We start from the raw sequence: 11,596 nt of genomic DNA on the forward strand, positions 1-11,596 counted from the left end.
GAGTTTCTCCATACAGACTTACATTGGGTGTAGATATATCTTAAATTTTTCATTGATGCTGGCAAATGCATTTTTTTCTTAAGATTTTTTTTGCTGGCTAGAACAAATAATACATCAGTGTATACATCACTCCATGTCATGTCCAGAAGCTGTCTGAGCTAGCAGTTTATTTCATCAATACCAAGAGTGGAACACAATCTTGCACTGCTGCAGAGAAAGCCTCATTTTTATGTAAGAATAATCTCTAGCACTTGACAGTAAATATGCTGATAATACTGTGCCTATATAGAGATGGAAAGTATTCAGATCAAGCATGATGTAATAATCTCAGTGGATTGCAGAGGTCAATCCAGGCTCCAGGTATCTCATACTCTGCAACATCATGACTTGATCCTTGATGCCATCAACTATCCTTGGGCCATGCTTGGCAAGTGTGTCAAGAAGGTATATTATACAGTACTCCCCTCTTGTGTGTTTGTAATGATGTATAGAATGATGTGTCTCAGCCCTGGGAGAGGAGATGGCATGGCATTTTTAAAAAGGAACATTTCATAGTTTTCCTGAGAATAAAAGGAAGGGAGAAATACTTTCTGTCTTGCAAGATTCTGTTAATGTAACCTTACAATAAAAGTAGAACTAATCTTCCTGTTTCTGCCTCTTGTCTGGACTACCTTGCAGGACTAATAATGTCTGCCATTGAATTCCCTTTCTAGTTGTGATCTGAACATCGAACATTGATTCCCCACCCCCCAGAAGTTATATGCACAGAAGCCATCAGTCCAGTGTGCATTTATGTGTATAGGTCTGTATGGGAGTGTTTTCTGCTCAAAATGCTCATGTCTAATAACATGGATCATGTCAGCCAGGAATGATGAGGATCATAATACAAAAACTGGATGAGATTGGGTTAGGAAAGTTGAGGTTTTACATGGTACATGAAGAATCCATCCAGCTACACTCTCCCTCCCCAACCCACTCTTCAGACTCAAAGAGTTTATTGCTAGAAATAAGTCTCCATTTATAATTTGCAAGACCCAAAAGAACTTTATTAGACAGTAGAAACTCCACAAAGAAAAGCAAAAGCAAGAACAACGAAGTCAAACTATTACATGATCTCCAGCCACCAAGTTTAAGTGCTTAAGAAACTACTGCTGTGTGAAACTCTAAATTTCCATCTCTTGATGATGGCATCTACCCATTGAAATCTGTGTATTTAGTATTTGTGTATAACATAGAGGGTGTTCTTCAAGGCTTCTTATCAGTAACTGCTTTGTCTATAACAAAACAAGGAAGAAATGAAGATTTATTAGGCTCAGATTATATATTAATAAAGCAATTGTACTTGAAGGAAAGAACATAATTTATTGGGGCAACTCTCAAAAGCTGCTTCTGTTTTGAAGCATGTCCTGGAATGATCAGTGAACATGCAATACCTCATTATACTTCCTAGCCTTTCTATGAATAAGTCTGCCTCTATGCCACTGTAACAAGGGGACTGCAAGATATCTGTTACTTATCTCTGGCCAACTTGCATGGACTCTTAATGGAATTTGTACTTTTACTGCATTTTATTTTATTGCATTATGATTATTGTTTTTCAATGCAAAAGACAGAAATGGCATTGGAACTGGCCCCAGATGGAAATATGATTTAATTTTTCTTGTCTAATTTCTAGAATAGTGATTTGGCAATTTTCAGATGTATGCCCACTGCTAAAATTCCCCAGACACTGGATTGAAAATTATGTGAATTAAAGTCTACAAATTTTAAAGTTGGCAAGTTCTAGATTATCTCTTTTGGCAGTCATTCTTTTGAAAGTTAAAATGATAGTAGCAGTGTAGGGAATGATAAATATCTTGATACCTGCCCCAAAGGTGCTTTTTCATGTTTTGCTTCTCATCCAAGAAAATTCTTCAGCTTTGAAGCTGAAACTGAAGAAGCTTCTTGGACGAGAAGTGAAGGTCTCCCATAAAACTGTCACATTTTAGTGAATATTCAGACTCAAAGAATTTACAGTATCAGGATTTTAAAGGGCAAGGGATGACAAGTAGTATATTTTATAACATAATCCATCACTTCTGATGTTCTTCTATCATTTCTTCTAAGGAGAATTCACAAGGGACAGTCTTCTTCCTAGGCATAGGCCAGATCTAAATTTGATTACTTTTAGCAAAATAGCTGTTTATCACTTACCATCCAGCCCATATTTAGCAAACGTAAAATTACTTTCCACAATTTTCCTTCCCTCAAAATAACAAAACCTTACCATACGTTTGTGAGGCATTACCTGAAAAGCTGTAGGGAGAAAAGAAAGAAAGAAAGAGTAGTTACACTCAAAATCACAACAGACAAATAAACAAACAACAGTAACCCAGTTGACTGGTGCTGTTTTTCAAAACCAAGTTGAGGCATTGTGCTTTTTAAAAATGAACAAATAAACAAACAAACAATGTTCAGAATTAGTCTGACTGACAGGAAGCAAATACAAAGAAAGTGCTGTTGGGAGAATCATAAGTATTCTTCCCATACAAAAAATAATCTTGTCTCGCTCTCATCTCCACTGATTGCAACCTGTAGGTTAAGCAACTTGAATAGTGTTAAACCACCTTTCCATGCATCCTTCCAAAGCAATGGTTCTCATGACTTGCTGGAGAATTCTAAGAGTTGAAGTCCACACAGCTTAAAGTTGCCCACATTGAGGAAAATGTTATGACCCTATCCTGTTTCACCCTATATTAAGGAGAGTGCTTGGTCATTGTTTTCCCATGCTTGGTGATGTTTGTTGGAAAGAGAAACAAAGTTGGGGTATCTAAAGGTCCCTTTTCTTAATTTTGGTTGCAAATAATAAGGACAGCACCATTTTCCAGCCTCATTATTTTGGCAAAATAGGGATCAGCAATTTGTTTTGCTCAAGATACAAGGCAGCTAACTATATAGCTGCAAAACAGCATATATGGTATATAGACAGATATAACACGATATAACAATATGACATGATATAACAATTTTAAAATGAAGTTGCTTAAAGCTACCAATAGTAAATATATTTAGAAGCAACTTACTTGAAGTCCTGGCCATCCAAGAGCTGGCGGTAAGTCCCAATCTCTTGCTCCAGACGGGTTTTGATGTCCATCAACATCTTATAGTCGTTATTCTGCCTCTCCATGTCACTGCGGACCTCAACCAGCTGGGCTTCTATGTTACTGATCAGAGTTTGGATTTGGCAGAGCTGGGAGCCATAGCGACCTTCTGTATCCGCTAAGGTGCCTTCCAGAGCAGATTTCTGAGAAGGAGAAGGCATTGGTGAGAAGAAAAATTCAGTGCCTTCTGAAATATATCCATGGCATCAGTTTGAAAGAAATGTCAAACATTGTTTTAAAAACTGGGGCAAGATAAGCTTAAGGAAATTAGGTGTAAAGGGGTAACAGTTACATTTGGTTAACTTGCACTGAGTAGCAGAAGTCCAGTAGAGAACTGCTGAAATACGATACAGCATTTTTCAGAAGCATTGGTTAGATTGATTTGAAAATTTAATTATTTACTAGCTCTTTTATATCTCACAATTACTAGATTTTTTTTTCACTTGTTTGCTATGTGGTTGACAGTTTTTTCACTTGTTTGCTATGTGGCTTCTGGACCTTGATGTAGTTAAGCTGCCTAATATTGATGGGGGGAAAAACAGAAAAAGCTGCTTTATAAAGTGTACTTTTTCTTGTTCAATACTGCCAACACCTTCTGGGTTCACACATATTTTCAGCCTTAATGCAGTTATTTTTAATTTATGGTTTAGCATATTGATTCCAGCTCCTGTCATTTGAATATCATATTTACAGTTTAGTTTGTTATAGATCCAAGTTGCTCTGTTTTATTTAGTAGGCTGTACTTAAATAATAGCTTAATATGTAGAGTGATGAATATTTGACCAGCAATGCCTCTTCAGATCTATTGGAAATGACAGAAATTAAACCCCTGAATGTTTAGTCGATATCTCTTTGCACTTCATATGTGTAAGTGGGTGCATATACATATACATGCTTTGCTCAAGGGATAACATTAAGTTACTTATTTCAGGATTCAGATATTGGACTTCATTTACTCCTTCTGATCCACGTACCATGCTAAGCTGGGATTGCAGCTCTATCTCCAAACTTTGGAGAGTCCGTCTCAAGTCAGTAATTTCACTCTTGCTGGTCTGAAGCTGTTCAGTATTGATGGCAACCTCTTTGTTCAGTTCTTCAGTCTATATATTTTTAAAGGAAGGTGACATTTATAAGTCAGATCATGATTTGGAAAACCATACCAGCCCAATTATCTCTTCCCAAATTGTTTTCTTGAAGGATTTCCCCCTGTTCCATTTCATTCTCTCCCCCAGTTTTCTAGCTCACCTTGCTCGAAAACCATGCCTCCGCATCCCTTCGGTTCTTCTCAGCCAGTAGCTCATACTGGTCTCTCATTTCTGCCAGGATCTTGGTGAGATCAATGCCTGGGGCGGAATCAACTTCCACACTCACTTGGCCACCCAGTTGGCCAGAAAGAGCACTTATTTCCTTTAAAATGAGAAAAAAAAACCAAATATTAATTGAGGATCTATTTGCATAACTCCCTCCTCCCTGTTTATAGATATAGGTGAGTATCCATAAGTCATCTAGGATTAATTCAGACATGATTTGAGGGTTTTTTTCAATTAAAAACATTCAAAGAATTCAAGGCCTCTGAAAAATTATTATTTTTTCTCACCAAAACTTTCCTGCCTTCAAAAGCTGCTTTACTCTCTCTCCATCCTTTGTTTCTTGTTTTTGTTTTTTTATGACCAAAAAGGAGGAAAGACGGGAAAGCTTAACATCTCCTCTCACCATTTATAACAACATTGCCATTTATTAGCAGCAATCCTAACAGTTAAATTCACAAAATACTCTAGTATTAGACTAAAATCCCATCATCTCTGATTATCTCTTCTCATCAGCTTTGAAAGCTGGGCCTGACTGGAATTGGAGTACTACAACATTTATAGGACTACAGTTCCCTCACATCACATTTCCAAAGTGGTTAGAAAGCATGAATCTGATTGCTCTGACAGAACTAATTTTGAAGAAATATATGAAACCCAGAACTGTATAGCTTTATGACTGAGCCATTTAATTCTACATGTGGTGCAGCCAAATTCATCCTGCAGAAGAGGTGATTTCTCTATCTCTTTAATAGCTGAAAAATTAAAGTTATCATCTCCTATAAGCCATTCTGTGTATATAAACCTGCAGAATGATTTGATTTTGAACCGTTGATTGAATCCTGTAGGGGCCACTGAATTGTTATACGAGATGCTAGAAAGGTAGAGTTGTAGTGGTGCAGTGGTTAGAATGCAGAACTGCAGGCTAATTCTGCTAACTGCTGACTACCAGCCAGCAGTTCGACAGTTCGAGTTTCACCGACCCAGCCTTCCAGCCTTCCAAGGTTGGTAAAATGAGGCCCAAATTGTTGGGAGCAATATGCTGGCTCTGTAAACTGCTTAGAGAGGGGTGTAAAGCACTATAAAGCGGTATATAAGTCTAAGTGCTATTGCTATTGCTATTGATAGAAAAAGCTTTCTGCTGACCTTAGATTTAGTGTAGCATGTTGTCTTATTGACAATGCTGAGGATTCAGCCTCTGTTGCAGTTAGCTTTTGGAAATAGAATGGAGACTGCGTAATGCTTTTCAGTGAGATCTTAAGAAGACTGAGTGATGTTCATAGAATTTAAGTTAGTTACATATAACTTCAATCTCACTCTTTGGTTTTATTTTAATCATAACAAAATGAGTTTCCAGCCCAGGAAGCACTTGGCTCTTTCTTTACCTCCTCATGGTTCTTCTTGAGATAAGCCAGTTCTTCTTTCAAGCTTTCAATTTGCATCTCCAGGTCAGTTCTAGATAAGGTCAGCTCATCCAACACTCTGCGTAAGCCATTAATATCAGCTTCCACACTCATGCGCAGGGCTTGCTCAGTCTCAAACCTGGTTAAAGAAAGAAATACCTCACTTTTCTTAGGCATAGTTTAAATGTCATGGATTCTGTTTAATTTTGTTGATCCATTTCCTAATATAGAGATGATTATAATGTTAGGCTGTTTGATGAGGGGGTAAAGATATATGGATGCAGAAGACTGATATTATGCTACTTATGTGACCACTTCTTTTGTAACAGGTAACAGTGCTAAGTAAAAGATCACTCATTAATAGATCCTTTTTAGATTCCTTTTCCCATTCCCTTCAATAATTTGCAAATGGCAAATTATCCCCCATTTCTCCCCCATTTTCTGGCCCATGAAAAATTTACTTACTTGGTTTTAAAGTCATCAGCAGCCAACCTGGCATTATCAATCTGCAGGATCATTTTATTATTTTCAATTGTTTCAACCAGGATCTGCAAGACAAGAAGTAACACACAATTGGAGAGAGTTGTTTTTGGTCATAGCATTTAAAAAAAAAAACTACTTTGCACTCCACGTGCAGACAGTTGATGGGGTGTGTATGTGTGTCTTTAGATTTCTTGGAGTAAACTGACTTCTTCTCTAAATTGACCCACTAGACATCCATGTTGTATTTTCAATTGTTTACCTGATACAACTGTGGTCCCCCCCCCCCCAAAAAAAAAATTCAATTGACTATTGACTAAATCAATAGGTCTAAAATTCTTTAAATTCCTTTATTTCTAAGGACATATTTCATGACTAAATATGGCTCTTTTGTCATGGTATACAGTTTACATTATCCATTAGACTAATAAAACCAATTCTATTAATCAGACAGGTACTATTTACTAGTTTGATTGGACTATGTAGATAACAAATTGATTCACCTGAAAAATTCAATGTACACTCTTATCAGAACATTGCAGGCTGTTGACATTAAGATATTTTATCACTTACTCCGTGCAATGAGACTTTTACAAAAGCTACAATGTAAATTCAACATAACAAACATTAAAATAAATAAAAGTGATAAAATGAGATTCTACTTTGAAATTACTGGCTACATCTTAAAGCCCATCTCATGTGGTTAACTTCAAGTAGCCGCAGGTATAGGATTAAGATAATTATCCAGCCCAAAATGTAGTGCTCTATCAGAGGTTTTTTATTTTATTAAAATACATTTCTTGGGTTTCTAATCCCACCTTTTCCCCAAGTGTCCAAGGTAGTTTATTCCGGGATCTACATTTTATTGTCTTTCCTGAGAGAGAGTGACTGACCCAAGGTCACTGTGGTGAATATAGTCTGGATTCCAGAAGGAGGAATTGCATTTCAGATGACAAAGAGGCAGAGAGAAGCTTGATTAGGAGAAAAACAATGAAGAAGCCTAGCAGAGTATATCTATAGCAATGGAAATATCACTTTAGTTTGGCAAGATTTATCGGAAACAATAAAGAAAACAATGAAGAAATAATTCCACCTGGGTTGTTGGTTTTTTTGATGGTCACCTGGGAACTGAGTCTCTGATCCTAGTCCAGCACCTTAACTATTGTACCACAGTCAATGTCAAACATTCACATTGAGATTCTGTCCAACTTTACCTATCACAAAGAAGTTTTGGCATAGCTCAGCACTTTACATGCTAACTTTCTTTGTGGCTCAGCTTCAACCTGTCAGATTCTTTTAAACTAACAGCCAGCTTGGAAGTTGGTAATCATTAACTGCTAGGCTGTATTGATTTCTTTATAATAAATGTTTGTTTTTCTTTTACCTTCTGTACTTTTAGGGTGTGTATGTGTTTCCTGTCCAAACAAACTGGAGGTTTAGTGATTCTGCTGTCACAAAATAAACTTTGATTGTATGTGTGTAGAAAAAAGGTTTATATAATGACTGGTTTCTTATCTTCTTTTTCCTGTTTAATAAATAGCAGAAACAAAGCCAAAGCTTTGTGGGGGAATTGAATTTTTGAATGGGAGGTCTCTACTCAGATTCCAATTCAAGATATATAGGAGGCCTTTAGGAATATTAATGCAATGAAGGAAGGGAGGAACTTCAGAGATCTTTATCTCAAAGAATTGCAAAGGAAAATGTTTGCACTCTGTCTTCAAGGATGGAGGCTTTATGTATCATTGCAGAACAGAAAAAATAATAATACATAGCAAACAAACACATTGAACAAATAGAGATACCTATTTAATAATAATTTGTAAAATTTAAAGAGACATAGGAGATATCTTGCTGAAATGGAGAAGATTGAGATCAGATGCACTTCCTGCCAGGACATCCTAAAGGAGAGTCTACAAAAATTAAGAGGTCCTAATGTGATCAAAAGAATCATCTTGACTTTTTTGACTCCTCTCCTCTGGATACCCCAGCTTCCCATTGTCTAAATGATCACAGTTATTAGCTTTTTTTCCCTCTTCACATATTTTCTTTTAATGTTTAAAGCGGACTTGTATTAGCAATATCCTTCAAATAAAGCATTGTCCTTGGGCAATCTTTCAAACAGGATACTTTCAAGAAGAGAGTATTTCTTAGCCCCTTCAAATACATCCTCTGTATATCCTCTGTAAAACAAAACTTATGGCATTTCTGGAAACAGCAAACTACAGCAAGTTAGCACCATATATGGTGGTGGTGGTGGGGAAGTAAGGATGGTTTTTTTTGTCAAACTATTCGACAAGTTGCTATTGAGAGATGTCATATGTCAAAATTTGATGTAGCTTTGAACTGATAGAAGTACACCATTTTGATGTAAAATGGAGCAGCATATGGGATGGCCCAAGGCTGGAAACAAATATAAGAAATAAACTAGGATGCATGGGCTCCAAATTGAAACACTTTTAAAATAGAGCTGGTGAAATTAATGGGAATGATGTAAATTATGACTAATTTATATCCCATTGATTTGGTGCAACCCAATGTACACAAGGTAACATGAAAATATCTACAGATTTGCTCAGAAATGCATTGCAGTCTATCTTCTCAACATACAGGCATTACAGTATTTAAAGAGCATGTAATGATTTTATCTGCAGCAATAGTGTGGGAAATAAATTAAAATGCTAATATGAACAGCTTAGAAAATACAGTAGTCCAGGATTTAGCTAATATGAGAGTGGGGCTAATAGCCAAAAAAAGTGCTAACTCAAGAATCAAGAGATACCTTAATTCTCAACAGCACATGGATCTAAATTTGGAAATGTAAGATCTTGTAGCTACATGAGAAAAGTTTGCTCAAGCATAGTGTTTAATTAATTACTAAGCATTATTCAATAAATCAATTAATCAAATATTGCTCTGAATAACATCTGACTGACACAGATGCAGCTAAGCTATTGTTTATGCTACAAAAATCTAGTTTTGATTCCTATCTAATATACATAATTTCATTACCTTTATTGAGTTTCTTTAAGGTGAATTATGCCAGAATTATGCTGTGCACATACTCTTTGTGCTCTTGGTTTACAGTTTGGCAAAATGGATAGTAATTCTTAAATACATGCAATCCTTGATCTCAAACTGTTCATTTAACCATGATTCACAATTACAATAGCTTTGGAAAAAGTGCTTTATGTATTGTATTTGCACTTATGAGCACTGTACCACCTCCATGGTCACATGACCACAATTCTGTGCTTGGCAACCAGCTCGCATTTACAACTGATTCATCTTGTGCTCATGTGATTGCGATTAGCAACCTTTTAAAAAAGTGTTCATTGGGGAAGCTAGATTTCCTTTACAACCACTCTAAAAATGGACATAAAATCAGGTATGGTCAGGTGTGGATTTGACTTGCACTGATTTGTGACTAAAATTCAAGTCCCATTTGTGCTTATGTATCAAGGACTAACTGTATAATAAAAATGAAGTGGAAGAACTTGAATGCTTCCTGGCTAATATTGATGCTTTGCAATGAACAGTGAGGAAGAAGGTTTTGCCAACCGTGTTCAATGATTCAAGCTACTGTTACTGTTACACTCTCTTCACAAATGAGAACAGTGAATATTAGGGATTTATTTTTTAAAAATTGATCAGCTCTTTTCAGAGAGATACTGGAATTTGGGTTTGTCATATTAATGCCACCATGCCATACAAGACTTTCCCCTTTGTAATAATACTTTTGTGTTTTTAAGGAAATGCAGAGCACCTATATATTCAAATGATTGCCTATCTCACCAAGGCATGCTCCAAGCCAGAAAAAAAATTGCAGGGGTTGAACTTAAGAGAAATCTGTGGCTGTTAGTGCCTGATCTCTAATTCCTATCTAGCATGGTCAGTGGCGGGGTATGTTGGAAGTTGCAATTTAGTTTTTTCTGCAAGGTCAGAGCCCTTTGCCATTTTAGGAACTTCTGAAGTATAAGGAAGTTTTCAAACATAGAACAGACTAAGTTTACACTTTGTGCTAAGTTATGGTTCCTTATGCATTACCTACAATTGGCTGAGTTGAACAATATATAAAGCTATAATCCACGATGTACAAAGCAAAAATTGCACACTATATTAATCTAGTGATTAATTAAACCTTTTCATAGTATAGCATGATCTGTGATAACTAGTCACCGGCTGTCCAAAAACTGCTATTGCTAGATCCCACATATTACAAATGAAAAACCTTTCATAAAAGGCTGGAACATGAATAAATCCCTCAGGATTCAATTTCTCCAAGTCCAAAGTCCTACCTTGTCCCGGAGTTCTTCAATGGTCTTGTAATATGGGCTGTAATCGCGGGTCGCAGTCGGTCCCTGCTTCTGGTACCACTCTCGAATTTTAACCTCTAGTTCAGTATTTGCCTCCTCCAAGGCACGCACTTTGTCCAGATAGTTTGCCAGGCGGTCATTTAAATTCTGCATAGTTATCTTTTCATTTCCCGAAAGGAGGCCATCACTGACATTTACGTTCCCGCCAAAGACACCTCCAGCCCCACCAGCTCCACCAAAGCAGCCACTCCCATAGCTAAAACTTCCACCACCAAGGCCACTACCTAGGCCTCCTCCCAACCCTGCAGAGCCTAATCTAGCAGAAGAGACAGAGACGCCATAGCCACCAGATCCCCCATGGATGCTTGGAGTTCTGAAGGAGGAAGAACCACCAAAACCTCCACCACCAACAGTAGAAGAAGATTGCCTAAAGCTGTAGGTGTTCATGATGAAGGGATATCTCAGACCAGCTCTTGGCAACCAAGTTTGTGAGCAGTTCTCCCCTCTCCCTGTCTCTTTTATTCTGTACTGTTGTGGGAGTTGTCCATCCAACCTGCTGATATGTGAGCCCTCTGGAATGGACCAAACCCTTTGCCAGCATGCAGATTCTTCTCATTGGTCAGTCAGAAAGAAATGGGCTGTTTCTTTTCCAAATATTTGCTTAGAAATATTTTCCTCCCCTCCCCTTGTCTGACAATGTGCCCCACTCCTCCTTTTTAGAACAAAAGTTGTGATTCACAGTAGGTGGCTTTATGCTGAAAAGCAAGACATTGATAAATGCTAGGTGATCATTTCCTTAAGCCTCTGCTAAAACTTTGAGCACACATACCTGCCCTGACACACACTGGTTCTTTTGTGAAAAGGGGGTGGGGGGGTGAGGGAAACAACTTGGAGCAGAAAGCCAGCAGTTGAAGCAGATAATAGATTACAGTGAAATTCAGACAGGAATTCAT

The 11,596-nt window shown here is 37.3% G+C and overlaps 1 protein-coding gene across 2 annotated transcripts; it reads right to left on the minus strand.

Annotated features, from left to right (window-relative positions):
* Positions 1 to 1,017: 1,017 nt before the first annotated feature.
* On the minus strand, positions 1,018 to 11,380 carry LOC113424386 (keratin, type I cytoskeletal 19-like). 2 transcript variants are annotated; one of them, XM_026686054.2, is made up of 7 exons: positions 10,626 to 11,380; positions 6,316 to 6,398; positions 5,833 to 5,989; positions 4,386 to 4,547; positions 4,115 to 4,240; positions 3,063 to 3,283; positions 1,018 to 2,295 (listed from the first exon to the last, which is right to left on the minus strand). In XM_026686054.2, exons 1-7 carry the CDS (start codon positions 11,088 to 11,090, stop codon positions 2,247 to 2,249), a joined length of 1,263 nt encoding a protein of 420 aa, XP_026541839.1. In that variant the 5' UTR covers positions 11,091 to 11,380; the 3' UTR covers positions 1,018 to 2,246. The 2 variants fall into 2 exon arrangements, with proteins under 2 accessions (XP_026541839.1, XP_087804202.1); XM_087948076.1 differs by lacking the exon at positions 1,018 to 2,295 and having other exon boundaries at positions 3,059 to 3,283.
* Between the last annotated feature and the right edge of the window lie 216 nt (positions 11,381 to 11,596).

This window comes from Notechis scutatus, chromosome Z (genome assembly GCF_049901735.1).
Source record: "Notechis scutatus isolate UNSWTSFEM ecotype Mainland chromosome Z, rNotScu1.2, whole genome shotgun sequence".
Lineage (NCBI taxonomy): Eukaryota > Metazoa > Chordata > Lepidosauria > Squamata > Elapidae > Notechis > Notechis scutatus.